The 19,117-nt window shown below is 43.8% G+C and overlaps 1 protein-coding gene across 1 annotated transcript in view; it reads left to right on the top strand.

Moving 5' to 3' along the window:
• Positions 1 to 10,135, top strand: part of LOC137377559 (calpain-5-like) — a 194,472-nt gene extending 184,337 nt beyond the window's left edge. The window contains exons 11-13 of the mRNA XM_068047303.1: positions 4,007 to 4,128; positions 7,036 to 7,172; positions 8,860 to 10,135. Of these exons, the coding sequence (XP_067903404.1) occupies positions 4,007 to 4,128; positions 7,036 to 7,172; positions 8,860 to 9,039 (439 nt within the window). The 3' untranslated portion in view covers positions 9,040 to 10,135. The remainder of the gene's footprint in view (positions 1 to 4,006; positions 4,129 to 7,035; positions 7,173 to 8,859) is intronic.
• The last annotated feature ends 8,982 nt before the right edge of the window (positions 10,136 to 19,117 follow it).

Here is a 19,117-nt window from a genome sequence, read left to right as displayed (position 1 = left end):
ACTCAGTCCCAGCTCTGTTTAGGTGCAACTCGTCCAGCCTGTACAGGTCCCATCTCCCCGGGAGCCGGTCCCAATGTCCCAGGAATCGAAAGCCCTCCCTCCTGTACCAACTTTCCAGCCATGCATTCATCTGTCTTATCCTTCTATTTCTATACTCACTTGCTCATAGCACTGGGTGTAATCCGGAGATGACTTTTAAAAGCTAATGCAACTTTTTCTCCCATATTTGGACTTTTAAGTTTAAGTAAACATGTCTCTTTAAATGTATTTGCTGTCCGTGGTTAGTATTCCTGAAGAGTTACCTATGCATTTTATCTCCCTGCCCCTCTCCACCACCAATCTCTGCTGCGCTTTCACTGTCAAGCACAATATGATCTTGGAGTCCATTGAAACTATTGAAATTAGATTGACCTAAGAGTTCCTGAAGGATCATCCAGTTGGACCAGTGGAATAAACATTATGCCCACCACCCAACAGGTACACACGCACATCCAAAAATTGACCCTTTGATCTCTGAGCTATTTGAGGAACTAGCCTGCTACTTTATAAATCTCTTTGTCTTCTCTTTCTCTTTGGCCTCCTTATCTCGAGAGACAATGGGTAAGCACCTGGAGGTGGTCAGTGGTGTGTGGAGCAACGCCTGGAGTGGCTATAAAGGCCAATTCTGGAGTGGTAGACTCTTCCACAGGTGCTGCAGAAAAATTTGTTTGTCGGGGCTGTTACACAGTTGGCTCTCCCCTTGCGCTTTTGTCTTTTTTCCTGCCAACTGCTAAGTCTCTTCGACTCGCCACACTTTAGCCCCGTCTTTATGACTGCCCGCCAGCTATTTATAAATGAGATTGTGTTATAATAGAGTGGCAAACCCAGAATCAGCTTTACTGTAAAACACACAGTTTGAGTCTTTTAGTAGCAGTTGAAGGCCACCACGTTAACGTTTCCTACTCTATTTTTAAAAAAGAACTTTTAATGAATGTATAACATTCACAACTATTTCTTACTACTGGTTTTGATGGCTACATATTATTTCTTCAATAGTGTCAGCTGTGTCTCACTTGGGAGTCACAAAGTTCTGGGTTGAAGTCTCACTCCAAGATTTGAGCACAAAAATCAAAGCTGACACTCCAGTGCAGTACTGAGGGAATGCTGCACTGTCAGAGGTGCCTTCTTTTGGATCAGATGATAAACCTCATCTGCTTGCTTAGGTGGATGTGAAAGATCCCATGGTACTATAAGAGCAGGGGAATTATCCCCGGTGTCCTGGATAATATTTATCCCTCAACCAACATCACAAAAACTGATTATCTGGTCATTATCACATTGCTGTATGTGGGAGTTTGCTGTGTGCAAACTGGCTGTCGCATTTCCTGCATTACAACAGTGACTACACTTCAAAAAGTACTTTGAGATATTAATTGGGGGAGGGGGAATTACAATGCTATTAGGCAGGAACTGGGGAGCTTAAATTGGGAACAGATGTTCTCAGGGAAATGCACGACAGAAATGTGGAGGTCGTTTAGGGAGCACTTGCTGCGACTGCTGGATAGGTTTGTCCCGATGAGGCAAGGAAGGGATGGTAGGGTGAAGGAACCTTGGATGACAAGAGATGTGGAACAGCTAGTCAAGAGGAAGAAGGAAGCTTACTTAAGGTTGAGGAAGCAAGGATCAGACAGAGCTCTAGAGGGTTACAAGGTAGCCAGGAAGGAACTGAAGAATAGACTTTCGAGAGCGAGAAGGGGACATGAAAAAGTCTTGGCAGGTAGGATAAAGGAAAATCCCAAGGTGTTCTACACTTATGTGAGGAACAAGAGGATGGCCAGAGTGAGGGTAGGGCCGATTAGGGATAGTGGAGGGAACTTGTGCCTGGAGTCGGAGGAGGTAGGGGAGGTCCTAAATGAATACTTTGCTTCAGTATTCACTAGTGAGAGGGACCTTGTCGTTTGTGAGGACAGCGTGAAACAGGCTGATATGCTCGAACAGGTTGATGTTAAGAAGGAGAATGTGCTGGAAATTTCGAAAGACATGAGGATAGATAAGTCCCCGGGGCCACACGGGATATACCCAAGGTTATTACGGGAAGCGAGGGAAGAGATTGCCGCGCCTTTGGCGATGATCTTTGCATCCTCACTGTCCACTGGAGTAGTACCAGATGATTGGAGGGTGGCAAATGTTATTCCCTTGTTCAAGAAAGGGAATAGGGATAACCCTGGAAATTACAGACCAGTCAGTCTTACGTCGGTGGTGGGCAAATTATTGGAGAGGATTCTGAGAGACAGGATTTATGATTATTTGGAAAAGCATAGTTTGATTAGAGATAGTCAGCATGGCTTTGTGAGGGGCAGGTCATGCCTCACGAGCCTTATTGAATTCTTTGAGGATGTGACAAAACACATTGATGAAGGAAGAGCAGTGGATGTGGTGTATTTGGATTTTAGCAAGGCGTTTGATAAGGTTCCCCATGGTAGGCTCATTCAGAAAGTAAGGAGGCATGGGATACAGGGAAATTTGGCTGTCTGGATACAGAATTGGCTGGCCCATAGAAGACAGAGGGTGGTAGTAGATGGAAAGTATTCAGCCTGGAGCTCGGTGACCAGTGGTGTTCCGCAGGGATCTGTTCTGGGACCTCTGCGCTTTGTGATTTTTATAAATGACTTGGATGAGGAAGTGGAAGGCTGGGTTAGTAAGTTTGCTGATGACACAAAGGTTGCTGGAGTTGTGGATAGTGTGGAGGGCTGTTGTAGGTTGCAACGGGACATTGACAGGATGCAGGGCTGGGCTGAGAAGTGGCAGATGGAGTTCAACCTGGAAAAGTGTGAAGTGATTCATTTTGGAAGGTCGAATTTGAATGCAGAATACAGGCTTAAAGACAGGATTCTTGGCAGTATGGAGGAACAGAAGGATCTTGGAGTCCATGTCCATAGATCCCTCAAAGTTGCCACCCAAGTTGATAGGGTTGTTAAGAAGGCGTATGGGGTGTTGGCTTTCATTAACAGGGGGATTGAGTTTAAGAGCCGCGAAGTTATGCTGCAGCTCTATAAAGCCCTGGTTAGACCACACTTGGAATATTGTGTTCAGTTCTGGTCGCCTCATTATAGGAAGGATGTGGAAGCTTTAGAGAGGGTGCAGAGGAGATTTACCAGGATGCTGCCTGGACTGGAGGGCATGTCTTATGAAGAAAGGTTGAGGGAGCTAGGGCTTTTCTCATTGGAGCGAAGAAGGATGAGAGGTGACTTGATAGAGGTGTACAAGATGATGAGAGGCATAGATAGAGTGGATAGCCAGAGAATTTTTCCCAGGGCGGAAAGGGCTATCACCAGGGGGCATAATTTTAAGGTGATTGGAGGAAGGTTTAGGGGAGATGTCAGAGGTAGGTTCTTTACACAGAGAGTGGTGGGTGCGTGGAATGCACTGCCAGCGGTGGTAGTAGAAGCAGATACATTAGGGACATTTAAGCGACTCTTGGATAGGTACATGGATGATAGTAGAATGAAGGGTATGTAGGTAGTTTGATCTTAGATTAGGTTAAAGGGTCGGCACAACATCATAGGCCGAAGGGCCTGTACTGTGCTCTACTGTTCTATGTTCTATGTTCTATGTCCGGTGGTTGTGAAAGACACTATATATATATTTCCTTCTTATGCCTCCATATATTTAAACATTAAAACAATGGCAACACATGCTAATTTAACTAACAGAGATATTGGAGATATGGGCTCCAGGATAGTAGCACTCCGCATGAGGATGCCTCATATGCTAAAATTGCAGCAAATTGGAGCCCCATGATATCATCAGGACTCTAACGCGATTTTGGCATGTCAGAATGGAGCAGAAAATGATTGAATTAACAGGCATAGATTTTATCAGTCAATCTGTGATCAATTACTGATGTACTTGAATAAGACACTGAGCAAGAGACTAAATAATAATATGGTAGAACAGCAGCAATGTGATCTATATATGACCATGTGCTTGACAACACTTTCCATTCTGTCCTGACCTTTAACCCTAGAGAGCTGACCCTTGACAAGCCAGAGGTGACATGTTGGAACATTATTTGTCGTTATCCACGGATTGTCACCCAAGTGCAACTTCACAGTGCAACAGACCTACCAAAGCAAAATTCTTCTGGAGGTATGTCCGTGGATGATTTTCTTGTGTAGACAAATTATACCTTTACAATGATCTTGAATATCTTAGTTCTTTGAAGGAGTAACATGTGCTGTGGATAAAGGAGAGCCCATTGACGTACTGTACTTGGATTTCCAGAAGGCATTTGACAAGGCGCCACATAAAAGGTTACTGCGTAAAGTAGGAGATCATGGGTAACATATTAGTATGGATAGAAGATTGGCTGGCTGGCAGAAAACAGAGGAGTTAGATATAGCTCTTGGGTCTGAAGGGATCAAAGGGTATGAGGCGAAAGCGGGAACAGGTTACTGAGTTGGATGATCAGCCATGATCATAATGAATGGCGGAGCAGGCTCGAAGGGCCGAATGACCTACTCCTGCTCCTATTTTCTATGTTTCTATGCATAAATGGGTCCTTTTCTGATTGGCAGGAGGTGACGAGTGGAGTCCCGCAGGGGTCTGTGCTGGGGCCTCAACTTTTTATAATTTATATCAATGACTTAGATGAGGAGAGCGATGGCATGGTAGCTAAATTTACAGATGACACAAAGGTAGGTAGGAAAGTATGTTGTAAAGATGAAATAAGAAGGTTGCAGACCGATATAGATAGGTTGAGTGAATGGGCAAAAATCTGTCAGATGGAGTATAATGCGGGAAAATGTGAAGTTGTTCACTTTGGCAGAAAGAATAAAAAAGCAGAATATTACTTAAACGGAGAGCGACTGCAGAATTCTGAGGTGCAGAGGGATCCAGGTGTTCTAGTGCATGAGTCACAAAAGGTCAGTATGCAGGTGCAGCTAGTAAGAAAGAAGGCTAATGGAATGCTATCCTTTATTACGAGAGGAATTGAAAATAAAAGTAAGGATGTTATGCTTCAGTTATACACGGCATTGGTGAGACCACGTCTCGAATACTGTGTGCAGTTTTGGTCTTTTTGCTTAAGGAAGGATGTGAATGCATTGGAGGCGATTCAAAGGAGGTTTACTAGATTGATACCTGGAATGAGTGGGTTGTCTTGTGAGGAAAGGTTGGACAGAATGGGCTTGCTTTCACTGGAGTTTAGAAGAGTGAGGGGAGACTTGATTGAAGTATATAAGATCCTGAACGGTCTTGACAAGGTGGATGTGGAAAGGATGTTTCCTCTTGTGGGTGAGTCCAGAACTAGGTGGCACTGTTTTAATATTAGGGGATGCCTTTTTAGGACAGAGATGAGGAGATTTCTTTCTCTCAGAGGGTTGTGTGACTTTGGAACTCTCTGCCTCAGAAGGTGGTTCAGGCGGGGTCATTGAATATTTTTAAGGCAGAGGTAGATAGATTCTTGTTCGGCAAGGGAATCACGGGTTATCAGGGGTAGATGGGAGTGTGGAAGTCGAGACACAAACAGATCAGCCATGATCTTATTGAATGGCGGGGCAGGCTCAAGGGGCCAAATGGCCTACCTCTGCTCCTAATTTGTATGTTCGTATGTATCTCCGACACATGGATTGACTCTGCATCTCTGGCAATATTAGACCATCTCAAGCCAGCTCCTGGTGGACATGGACACAGCACAAAATCCGTCGTAGCTTGGCACAAATTTGCAATAAAATTACTAGTTCCATTCAGAAAGGTCATAGGAGAGTTACTGTGGGAAATGAAAAATATTATAGCGTAGTAGGGAGTGCTCTTCTGAAGTTGGGGTTAAAATATCCTGAAGGAGCAGAGTAGAGAGTACTTTATCTGTATATAATCATTCTTTAGCTGACCTGGGGTAGCTTAGTGCTAACACCTGAGAACCTGAAACAGGAATGATCCCAGCACTGACATCATCTGTCCTTTGAAGTAGGCAAATTCACCAAAACTTTGTTTTAACAGGGCAAAATAATTGCTACACTTTTCATTCAGTGCAAGATACTCTCTCAGGTTTGATGTTGCTAGTCTTCCTGAGAAGCAAATCCCATCAGTTTACCCTTACTGCCCAACACCTAGTCCCACCAGGCCATGAAATTCTCTACTTATGTGAACTGTGTCCTGTAATCATGCACAGGCCTCTCCAATCTTCTGAAAGGAGGTCTGATGCATACTTTTTTATTGAGACAAGATTGATTCAAAGTCAACAGTCTGGTTTATTTTACAAATGATAAGTGAACAAATAGAACACATCTAAAAAAAATCTCACTTTACTTCAACATAGTTCTGTACCACCATAACATAGAAAATAATTACGCCACACTGTCCCTTATTACTGGGCTATATGTAGTCTCCTCACCAGAAGACTATCTGAAACTGGTCAGCCCTGAACTTAAATAGAGAATTTCCTCACTCTGTAGGCCTTAGATTGTCTGCTTTTTCTTTTTAGTCCTATCTGGAAAGAAAACTGAGGGATTTACTTTTGGCCCACTGATAGTTTTCAGTGTTCAGAAATATACCAGATGAGCTATCAATTCAACCAGCTCGTGCCCTCCCAGGTGAGAGCTCCTAAAATCTCACCCTCCTGGATGGGACATTCTAACCCTTCACATGTGACATTTACTGGAATGGATTTCATAAATCTTTATTGTTTCAAGTAATCTCGTCAGACACTTTGCCCGAATCTAATCCACACTTCTGAGAAAGTGGGGGACTTGGATATTTAACCTGTTACTAACCAGGTTAAACACCTGATAAATTTAACATAAATAACTCCAAAATCTTCTCACAACCAAGTAGTCAGGAATTCTGAAGCATGAAAGTTATATATCTTGTTTAAATCAGTCAAATCTAGGAATGCAATTTGAAGAACAATTGGTCAATATTTTCTTGCAGTATCCACTCTTATCTTTTCATAATAACTCACTAAAATAACTTTGTGTGATACGGTACAAGTTAATTAGTAAATTTCATGTAAAGTGATGTAAAACTGAATTGTATCCATTTCTTGGCATATTCCAGGAGCAGATCCATATGCAGTTTTTAAATGTGAATATCGCAAAATACATACAGCTATCTTTGAAGACACGCTGAATCCTCAATTTGATACCAAGGTCATTTTTTACAGGAGAAACCCCAAGCTCCCAATAATCATCCAGGTAAGGTGCCTGTCCTGTTGCTGTTGAAGATCAATAGTTGGAGTGACGCTGAACGATTATGTGGTGGGATAAATATTTCTGAGATTGTCTGAGTTCCATGACTGGTGCATTAGATATGATCGAATCACCTGAAGCTTATAGACAAACCCATTTCTTAGTCAAACAGTGTAAATAGCATTTAATGCACTTTATTGCGATGATGAGTGGGAAATTTGACTAATCCATGGCACTGAGATCTATTGTACCTCCACACCACCAACACCCCCCCACCCCCAACCCAACAAACTATGCTGCAATCAGCTAACGTAGCATGGACTAAGAATGAAATCTGGGATCCTTTGGTGATGCATGGCTCAGCTACTCGCTGGATAAAATCACTGTACCATCAGGAATCCTCGGGCCGAAATTTATAGTTCACCGCCGCAATTGGCGGCAGGCAAAAACAATGGCGGCTCCCCCGTGCGGGCTGCAAGTCGTGGAGCCACCGCAATATTAAATGCAGCGGCTCATTTAAATAGCCAGGGTGGATCGCCCACCCCAATGACGTGGGGGGGTGGGTGCTGTCTGTTCCCAGCAATGGTGTTAGTTGCCTTTGCGCAGGCGCTAACACCATTTTTAAAGGGCTTCAAGCCCTTCCATTCAATTTAAATTTTTAAAACATTTAATTTGCCCTTCTCCCAACCCCCCAATAACTATGTATTTAACTACTTGCCCTCTTCTCCTCCAAAACACTTCCCTTGTGCACCTGGCCTTCCCCCCAAGTACATAAGCTTTACACTATAACCCTTCCCACCATCCTCTACACCAATGATATAACTTTGACCCCACTCCCGCACTAAAAAACTTACCTACTCCCCCCTCCCCACCAGTGTTTTGCCTCGGATCCACGTCCAGCACGGGAGTGCCGGCCACCGGCACCAATATCGCACTGGGACAGACAGTGGGAGCAAGAAGGTAATTTATTCCTTCATTTAAATGTTTTACATATTTAAATTTGGCTCCCGTCAGCAAGCGGCAGGGGGGCCACTACGAGGGCTCGCTGCTGCCAGCAATATTGGGCTGGGCCTTCCTGGCGTCGAGGCCCATGGTGGGCCTCTGCCAGAGGCATTTTCCAGCCTTATCACCCCCGCCACAACCCCCAACATTGAAGTGGGGGGAGTGTCTATAAAATTCACCCCGTTGTTTTAAGACATCTTAATTCTTTAAACCTGGTAATGAAAATATAAATCCTGGAAACTGTGATGAAAAGTCAGTAAATCGCAATATGGCAATCATTTAGTATTGTATTTATGATTGATGTGTGTCATTTCATGCAATTTCAAAGAAAATTATCAAATTCAAGAGATTCTAAGATTTAACTGATATGCCAAAGAACACTCAAGTTGGGGTTCAAGGATATTGAGGTTCACTTTTCTGCTGTTACACCCCATTGGGACCAAATATAAATTTATTCCCTTTCATCCCATATTCATCAGGCCATGAAAAATGGTAATATCTTCAGTAACCTTCCCTCTTACATACACAACCAAGGAAGACAAGCTCTTCATTATCTGCTTAAAGAACCACAATGCCATAACAGAGTATTGGGGCGCTTTCCATATCCTTCACGGTGAAAGAGATACAAAGGATGGAAAAAAAGTCTCAAATCCACTACTGAGTGAGATCAAAACCACTCTTCTGTTCACAGATTTGGAACAGCAACACTCTGTGCGATACTTTAATTGGTGAGGTGACCCTTGAAGAATCCCAGGATAACCCCAGCGGTCAACAGATCCTGCAACTTCAAACAAAGAACCAACAGGAAAGTGAGACGCCAAGTTGCATCACCATCACTGTCACCAGCAGCAACAACCTTGCAGCACTGTGAAAAAAGAAAACTGCCAAAATAACACCACTGCAGACCAGAGCTTCATTCATATCCTTTGTTCCTTTGGAACATAGCTTGGAGATTTGAAGAATCCTGCCATATGAAAAAACCTGTCAGCACTCATTTCCCCTTCTCTCCGTCCCGTCCCAAAAACAAAAGAACTCCAAATTAAGTATATGGTTTAAGAAAATAAATTTCATTTTAATTATTTTGTGGCAGCAACAACCAACATTTCACTCTCTATAGTATAATCCATGAGTTCATAAAGATTAGCTCAAACCTACTGAGAATTTGACAGAGTTGACAATAGTATTACTAGGAATGATTGCAAAAGGCACGCATCTCTACTTTCCTAGAAACGGTGATATTTCTGACCCTTTTTCAGTGTAAGTGCGGATCTGACCTCCTGAAAAAGATTAGCAAGCTTGCTCCCAACTAATCTAATATATGCGATAGGTGTGTTACAAATTTGGGCCTACTGTTGGGATTAGTGTTGTCAGCCACCAATCACCCCACCCCCTGCCATGCCTCCACAAGCTGTTTGAGCATCTTACTGTCAATAGGAGTTGATTCACACTGCTCTATATGTACTTGTAACCAACACGCATATGAATAGTGTTGATTTGTGATCTGAACTGGCTATTTGTGGCTTTCACATGGGCACTTTTCCAAGCTCTTCAAAGACAGAATGACCAAACATTTGCTGAGAAAGTCTTCATTTCACAGTAAGTAATAATATACAGACCAGCAGTTATTATTGGACTCACTTTAATCAAAACCGTATACCTTATCTTTGCATAATAATACAAAATAAGGAACAAGCCACAATTCCCCACTTAATGATCAGTATGCAGCCTAGCTACTCATGTGTTTTATAATTGTGATTATATAACCAGGTTTTTAAACTGTCCAGAACTATTTCTGAAAAATTGTACCTTAACATTAAATAGCAAAGATCTTTATAGTCTATTAAGAACAACAAAGAACAAAGAACAGTCCAGCACAGGAACAGGCCATTCGGCCCTCCAAGCCTGCGCCGATCTTGATGCCTGTCTAAGCTAAAACCTTCTGCACTTCCGGGGACCGTATCCCTCTATTCCCATCCTATTCATGTATTTGTCAAGATGCCTCTTAAACGTCGCTATCCTACCTGCTTCCACCACCTCCCCCGGCAGCAAGTTCCAGGCACTCACCACCCTCTGTGTAAAGAACTTGCCTCGCACATCCCCTCTAAACTTTGCCCCCCTCACCTTAAACCTATGTTCCCTATTAACTGACTCTTCCACCCTGGGAAAAAGCTTCTGACTATCCACTCTGTCCATGCCGCTCATAACTTTGTAAACCTCTATCATGTCGCCCCTCCACCTCCGTCATTCCAGTGAAAACAATCCGAGTTTATCCAACCTCTCCTCATAGCTAATGCCCTCCAGACCAGGCAACATCCTGGTCAACCTCTTCTGTACCCTCTCCAAAGCCTCCACATCCTTCTGGTAGTGTGGCGACCAGAATTGCACGCAATATTCTAAGTGTGGCCTAACTAAAGTTCTGGACAGCTACAGCATGACTTGCCAATTTTTATACTCTATGCCCCGACCGATGAAGGCAAGCATGCCGAATGCCTTCTTGACTACCTTATCCACCTGCGTTGCCACTTTCAGTGACCTGTGGACCTGTACGCCCAGATCTCTCTGCCTGTCAATACTCCTAAGAGTTCTGCCATTTACTGTATACTTCCCACCTGCATTAGACCTTCCAAAATGCATTCCCTCACATTTGTCCGGATTAAACTCCATCTGCCATTTCTCCACCCAAGTCTCCAACCGATCTATATCCTGCTGTATCCTCTGACAATCCTCATCGCTATCCGCAACTCCACCAACCATTGTGTCGTTTCTACTATGTCTCCTGGTTGTTTTCTGTTTCTCATATGTTAGAAATAATCACACTTTAGACTCGGAAAGGCTATAGTCTTTGTTTATTCCATTCAGCTTCCATGGTCCCTGGTACAGGACTGCCCCAGGTTGGTGTCCTGTTACATGTCACATGACTCTTCAGTGCAGCCGTGAATGTACCCCTCCCTCACCCCCAGAACACTTACATATAATAATTATTTCCTAGCCCTTTACAGATGTTATAACAATATATAACAATTTCATCCAGTAAAATGGTAGGCCCCAAGATCTGTGAGCCCACTTACCACACTCACTGCTGATGCACATCTCTCTGCTAGTTCGAGAGCATGGCAATATTCCTGTCAGATTCATGCTGCCACTCTTCTCTTACCCATTGACTTCAAATTCGTGTTGTTTGCTTTCTTTCTGCAATCTACGTTCCTCTGATTCTTACTGTTCATCCTATCAGTACCACTCCAGTTCCAATTGTAACTGAAGTTTCCTTTGCATTTTCCATATCTATTAACCTCACTAACTCCGGTTTGAATCATTTTCCGTTTGAAATTTTTAACTCTCCTTTCTACTGCTTTATTTAACTGTAAGGTAAACATAGAAGATAACAGATTGGACTCTATTTGATCAAAACAATACAATTCATTGGGCTGAGTCGATATTCAGTATAAAATAAAAAGATGGATATCTGTAGGAGGTGCATTTACATATTTTCTTACATACATTTATAGCAGAATTTTACTCTTCAAACAGTCTGGATCTGCCTGGTTCAGAGATGCCATATCTAGTTAAACAGTAGATGGCTAAATCATATGCTAGGCTGGTTCAAATGCAGAATAGCTTCTCTGTTGTTGCTGACTTTCATGAATTTGTTACCAATTTATTGATTCTGCACTTTTGGCTCACCACCAACTTCTCAAGGACAATTAGGGCTGGGTAACAAATGCTGGCTTTGCCAGCAACACTCACATCTGTTGTGTTTAATTACTCAGTGATTGATTTCTCTGTGCTCTGTTTGTATAACTGCTCATTATTCTGTCAGTCAACCCTGAGAGGGCGTAGTTCCAAAAAGTGAAACTAAGACAGATTCGGGCAGCCAGCTTGACTAAAGTCTACACACACAAAAATCGGGAGTTAGTTTCTTCATGCATTAGGGTAAGAAACATAACAACATTCTGTGAAAGAATTTTAAAAATGACATGATTCATGGGGATATGAAAGAGAGACAGAGAGACATATAAACATAAGAAGGACAAGGACAGACCAGCTGCTCGATCAAGCCTGTCTCATCTGGACATGGTGCAACCTACATATACCATTGACCAACCTCTCACAATCATCCCATCTCCTGAGAAAGGAAAATAAAACCAAGAAACAAACTATAGGCCACTTTTTGGAAAAATTCTGGGAAATTCCTCTCTGATGCTTGAAAGCAATCAAGCAAGCTCCAGGAGACTGCAGTTACTCATGAGTAATCCGAGCTACCCCAAACCTAGTTTCTGTGACTTGAAATGTTTTCCACGTTCAAGTACTTGCCCAATCATCTTTTGAATTCAAACTTAATGCATGTTTGGGTAATCTATTCCTGAGATCGATGACTCCTGGTATCTAACTTTACATTAGTATTTTATTCTCATGTCCAGTAGTTTTCTTTTCCCTATCTAGATTGAATAACCTAGCCACTGAACAGGATCTATTTCCTCTAATATCTTGAAAACCTCTAGCAAATCATGTTGAGTTTGATTTCTCACACACAATTTTTCTCACAATCTATGGTAGCGGATGACATGCATTAGTGCAATAGTGAATAGTCATAACAACACACAGAACGTTGTTAATACTGTTCTAATTTACTGTTGGAGAACAGCAAAAATAAGACTCTGTGTAAACTGTAATTCAGCTTTGCGAAGTGTTTCAGCATGAACCTTTTAAATCTGCTTAAATATGGAAGATGTACACTATGAGTTCTTACCCTTGTATCTTTTTACAATGCACTTGATATAAAAGTATGTTCGAAGGTACTTCATTTTCAAATGCAAGCAGTTGAAGACTATGACTACTTAATACCAAATAGATTGTTTACATTTTCTCTGTCATGGTGAACGAAGAAATCCAGTTTATAGCCTTTGCATTTGGAGAGAAACAAGGTAGTCAAGGCCATCTCTTGAATCAACCTACTGGGATATATTTCCACATAAGCTTTTACGCCTAGCTTAGTAATGTGCCTTATGTTTTTTCTTTCGAAGAAAAACATTTGAACATCTATTAATCAAAGAAAGCATACTTTTAAGTTGCATAGAGGAAAATATAAAGAAGTATCAAAATTTATTTTATAAAATTACATTGTAACCATTTAAAATATGTAATTTCCTTTCACTGGTCATAGAATAAATGATTAATGTCAAATGAAATATACTCTTATACCACAATCAGCACTACACAGGAAAGGAGAATGACTATATTTTTATACCAGATCATATGGACTTGAAATTACCAATTGGAACAGCAACAATAACCTAACATTTCAATGAATGATATTGTGCTCCATCAATGACTTACTGGGTAAACGCATTGCGTGGTGTGGCACTAATTCATATAAACAAGATCCTAGGCTCAATTCCTATACTGAGTTAGTGGATTTCAGTGAGGGCAATAGGAGGAGGGGAGGGGTGCTGCCTCAACAACCTATGATAGGAAGAAGCAAAGTTAGCCAGAGTTCCCACTCCTCATCGCAATCTACTGAGTCAATTGGAATGTGTGTGTGTATTTCAGATGGAGATCAGCTGTGATGCTCCTCTATAATAATAGTGGTACTAAAAACACTTTTTTTATTGGTTCGGGGGATGTGGGCGTCGCTGGCTAGGCCAGCATTTATTGCCCAACCCTAATTGCCCTTGTGAAGGTGGTGGTGAGCTGCCTTCTTGAACCGCTGCAGTCCTTGGGGTGTAAATACACCCACAGTGCTGTTAGGAAGGGAGTTCCAGGATTTTGACCCAGTGACAGTGAAGGAACGATATAGTTCCAAGTCAGGATGGTGTGTGACTTGGAGGGAACTTGAAGTTGATGGAGTTCCCATGCATCAGCTGCGCTTGTCCTGCTAGGTGGTAAAGGTCGCAGGTTTGGAAGGTGCTGTGGAAGGAGCCTTGGTGAGTTGCTGCAGTGCATCTTGTATATGGTACACACTGCTGCCACTTTGCATCAGTGGTGGAGGCAGTGAATGTTGAAGGTAGTGGATGGGGTGCTAATCAAGCGGGCTTCTTTGTCCTGGATGGTGTCGAGCTTCTTGAGCATTGTTGGAGCTGCACCTATCCAGGCAAGTGGAGGGTATTCCATCACACTCCTGACTTGTGCCTTGCAGATGGTGGACAGGTTTTGGGGAGTCAGGAGGTGAGTTACTCGCTGCAGAATTCCCATCCTCTGACTACTGTTGCAGCCACGGTATTTATGTGGCTGGTCCAGTTCAGTTTCTGGTGAATGGTGACTCCCAGGATGTTGATAGTGGTAATGCCATTGGGCGGCACAGTGGCGCAGTGGTTAGCACCGCAACCTCACAGCTCCAGCAACCCGGGTTCGGTTCTGGGTACTGCCTGTGTGGAGTTTGTAAGTTCTCCCTCTGATCACGTGGGTTTCTGCCAGGTGCTCTGGTTCCCTCCCACAGCCAAAGATGTGCAGGTTGATAGGTAAATTGTCCCTAGTGTAGGTAGGTGGTCGGAGAATGGTGGGGATGTGGTAGGGAATATGGGATTAATGTAGGATTAGTATAAATGGGTGGTTGTTGGTCAGCACAGACTTGGTGGGCCGAAGGGCCTGTTTCAGTGCTGAATCTCTAAAAAAAAATGTCAAGGGGAGATGGTTAGATTCTCTCTTATTGGAGATGGTCAGTGCCTGACACTTGTGTGGCATATATGTTACTTGCCACTGATCAGCCCAAACCCAGATGTTGTCCAGGTTGCTGCATATGGACATGGGCTGCTTCAGTATCTGAGGCATCACGAATGGTGCTGAACATTGTGCAATCATCAGCGAATATTGCCACTTCTGACCTTATGATGGAGGGAAGGTCTTGATGGGGCAGTTGAAGATAATTGGGCCTAGGACACTACCCTGAGGAAATCCTGCAGTGATGTTTGGGGATTGAGATGATTGACCTCCAACAACCACAACCATCTTCCTTTGTGCTCGGTATGACTCCAACGAACAGTTTCCCTCCTGATTCACATTGACTCCAGTTTTGCTCGGGCTCCTTGATGCCATACTTGGTGAAATGCTGCCTTGATGTCAAGGGCAGTCACTCGCACCTCTTGAGTTCATCTCTTTTGTCCATGTTTGGACAATGGCTGTAATGAGGTCAGGAGCTGAGTGGCCATGGCAGAACCTAAACTGAGCATCAGTGAGCAGATTATTGCTGAGCAAGTGCCGCTTGATAGTGCTGTCAATGACCACTTTCATCACTTTTCTGATGATCGGGAGTAGACTGATAGGACGGTAATTGGCCCGGTTGGATTTGTCCTGCTTTTTGTGCACAGGGCATACCTGGACAATTTTCCACATTGCCAAGTAGATGCCAATGTTGTAGCTGTACTGGAACAGCTTGGCTAGGCCTGTGGCAAGTTCTGGAGCATAGGTCTTCAGTCCTATTGCTAGAATGTTGTCAGGGCCCATAGCCTTTGCAGTATCCAGTGCCTTCAGCAGTTTCTTGATATCACATGGAGTGAATTGGATTGGCTGTAGACTGGCATCTGTGATGCTGGGGACCTCAGGAGGAGGCTGAGATGGATCATCCACTCGGCACTTCTGGCTGAAGATGGATGCAAATGCTTCAGTCTTGTATTTTGCACTGAAGTACTGGGCTCCCTCATCATTGAGGATGGGGATATTTGTGGAGCCTCCTTCTCCTGTTAATTTTCCATCACCATTCACAACTGGATGTGGCAGAACTGCAGAGCTTCGATCTGATCCGTTAGTTGTGGGATCGCTTAGCCCTGTCTATTGCATGCTGCTTACACTGTTTAGCATGCCAGTAGTCCTGTGTTATAGCTTCACCAGGCTGACACCTCATTTTTAGGTATGCCTGGTGCTGCTCCTGGCATGCCCTCCCGCACTCTTCATTGAACCAAGGTTGGTCCCCTGGCTTGATGGCAATGATATGCCAGGCCATGAGGTTAAAGATTGTGGTTGAGTACAATTCTGCTGCTGATGGCCCACAGCGCCTCATGGATGCCCAGTTTTGAGTTGCTAGATCTGTTCAAAATCTTTCCCATTTAGTACAGTGGTAATGTCACACAACACGATGGTGGGTTTCCTCAATGTGAAGATGGGATTTTGTCACTACAAGGACTGTGTGGTGATACATACTGCTTAGGCTCATACATAAGGAATAGCCAGTTGCATAAATTACTAAAGGGGTGCAGGTATCCTTGAAACCAGTGTCGTAGCCTTCAGGAGGGTTAGGGGAGGGTTAAAGTGAGAAGAATTGACATAAGAAATGGGAGAGTGGCTTCATGGTAACTACATGAACCTTTTATTGATGTGACATTTTAAACGCCCTACGCTGTCTTATAAGTCACTTGTCGACATCATTATTTGTGTCAGTTTGACAATATACAAATGGTTTGAAGATGTTGTGACCTGCAGGACTCTCTTCAATGAAAACAGGGAGACATTCTGTCTGGGAATTCAGCTGGAGGAAGTCTTAGTGAGCTGAAGAGCGAGGTCAGCATTAAATCAATAATATACAGCTCTTGAGCCATTGCACTCAGTCAAATTGATATAGAAAACTTTTATATCATTATGGTTTAGGACTTTCTGTGGATAATCTTGCTGCTAAATACCACAAAATTATAGGCTTGATAAGTAGTAAATAATTCAGTTATCCTCAAATCATTTACAAAGCATTAATCTGTGAGCTGGGAAAGTTCAAAGAGAATTGAAATAAATAATTTTCAGGCACAAAAATAGCAATTACAATATCCATAAATTTAAAATGTAATCAAGGTATAACTAAATTCTATGGGCTAGAAATTGGATAGTCCGATTTTTGGATTTGGGGGTCACAATTGGTAACCTGCTCATGCCCCTTCAGAAGGAGGTGAGAAACATGTGAATTTCATGTACTCAGCTCGTCTGATTGGTTGTAGTGTTGGCCCGAGGCTCCCCCGAGCTGATCTTCAGCCTTTGCTCTCATTAGGAGGCCAGGCAGCATTGTTTGCAACCCCCGCCCCTGGTCCAGTCAGACTTCCCTTCTGAAAGGCAGACTCCCTATTAAAGGGAAACTGCACTGCTGAAACTAAGGCTGCTGGTCAATCAACTGAGACGTTTGCAGGAAGTAGAATGTCATAGCACACAAGGGAACATACTCCCGAGTTTAGTGATGCTGCCTGGATGCTCTAGTGCCTGAGTGGAGTCCTGGAGGAAGGCTATGTTTCCCCAGGTGGGCAGGAAGCTCTCACACACCAGCATGTTGAGGGACTTGGATCACATTGCCAGGGAGATCAATGTGCAGAGTCCGTCACTAAGGACCTGGCAGCAGTGCCAGAAAAGGTACAATGACCTCACATGGGTGGTCAAGGTGAGTGAATGAATCCTCACAATACATCTCATTCCCACCAGACCACCAGCCTCTCAGGCTGTTCAATACACCACACCTTTATCACTCACCCAGCAGCACTCCCTGGCACTCAGGACTCGCACCTAACATTCACGTACTGCACTTCACACTCACACACTTACCAATGTGGCCCGCATCAAACCCACCTTTCTCTGCCTCCACAGACCTCCAGCTATTCAGCTATGGCAGGCACATCAGTCAAGCTCGGTGCCACAGAATAACTGACAGTCTGTCCTCTCTCTTGCAGGAGAAGGTCATGCACAACAACAGGGAGAGCTGAAGAACTGGAGGGAGCCTGCACTACACCATCCCCTGAGCTCCCTTGAGCATACAGTGCTCCGGATCATGTATTCAGACATGACACAGCTCTTGTTGGTGTCTGGCACTGCAGAAGCTGTCCAGAATGACGGTAAGGATCTGCTTTGTGCCCCTTCTCAGCACCCTCCTCACCCTCATCCTGAGATGTGGCATCTGGAGGCACTGTCACTTGACTTTACACAGCTACTAACTCAGATAGTAGCACTCTGTGAACTTTAGAGGCGCGTATAGATTGAGATCAGCACATGTTAAGTCACCAGGTATGAGTGGCAGCAGCCAGGCCAAGGCGAAAGGATAGCTCTTGTGTCAGCTCACCAGACAGCAAGGTCAGTACCACCACATCCTTTCCTCTTAAGGCACTTTTCCCAGCTTGCGAACAGTTACTTAAATGCAGTTGGTGACCATGTGATATTGTTTGTTAGGCCAATTATTTAATTAATGATTGTAAACACAAGTTCTGCTGCAGGGGACTCAGACGAGAACTTCAAAGGGGTGGCATATAGGAGAACGCTGATGACCATGCAAACCGAGATGCTTGGGACATTGACAGGCCTGATAGACAGCCTCCAATCACTGTATAGGAGCATGGAGGAGTCTGGCTCCTATCTGGCAGAGAAGATGGCAGAACTTGGGAGCCCATCCTTTCCAATGTGAAAGTGGTGGTGGGCAGATGTCAGTGCCCAAATGGGCATGCAGACTGTCACAGTGGTCCACCAATCTGTGCTCGAGCAGATTACTAAGCTTGCTGTGGTACCGCCCCATGGGAGTGGCAGTGACTCCATGGAGGATGAACCTGCTGTCCTCTCTCACGATGAAAGCATTCATGCTCCCACCATGGCCACTCTGCCAGTGCCCTTACTGTTGCTTCTCAACCAGCCAGCCCAGACTGCTGCCGTCAAAGCCAAGGTGATGCAGTCCAAAGCTTCTCGAGGGCAACCTACTGAAAGTCAGCAGCCTTCCACCAGCTATGCTGCAGCCACTGGGGTAGCATTGTGTAGGAGCACTAGGACAGGACAGGCACTAAGGGAATGCAGAAGAGTGACTAATTCATTGTTGTTTGTATAATTGGATGTGTAGCTGTATAGAGATGTTTTGTGATGGATTTTGTTGATGGCTTTTATTGTTAAATGTTGGCCAAGGGGGCATTGTGATGGGGAGCATGAACTGAACAGTGATGAGTGGTTGGCCGATATTGGGATAGGGAAGTTATTGAAGTGGAAGTGGAGCCTTACAATTTGCTCACACACTG

The sequence above is a fragment of the Heterodontus francisci genome, chromosome 15, assembly GCF_036365525.1.
Source record: "Heterodontus francisci isolate sHetFra1 chromosome 15, sHetFra1.hap1, whole genome shotgun sequence".
Lineage (NCBI taxonomy): Eukaryota > Metazoa > Chordata > Chondrichthyes > Heterodontiformes > Heterodontidae > Heterodontus > Heterodontus francisci.
Note: the sequence above shows the minus strand (reverse complement) of the source record. Positions and strands in the feature narration are given on the sequence as shown.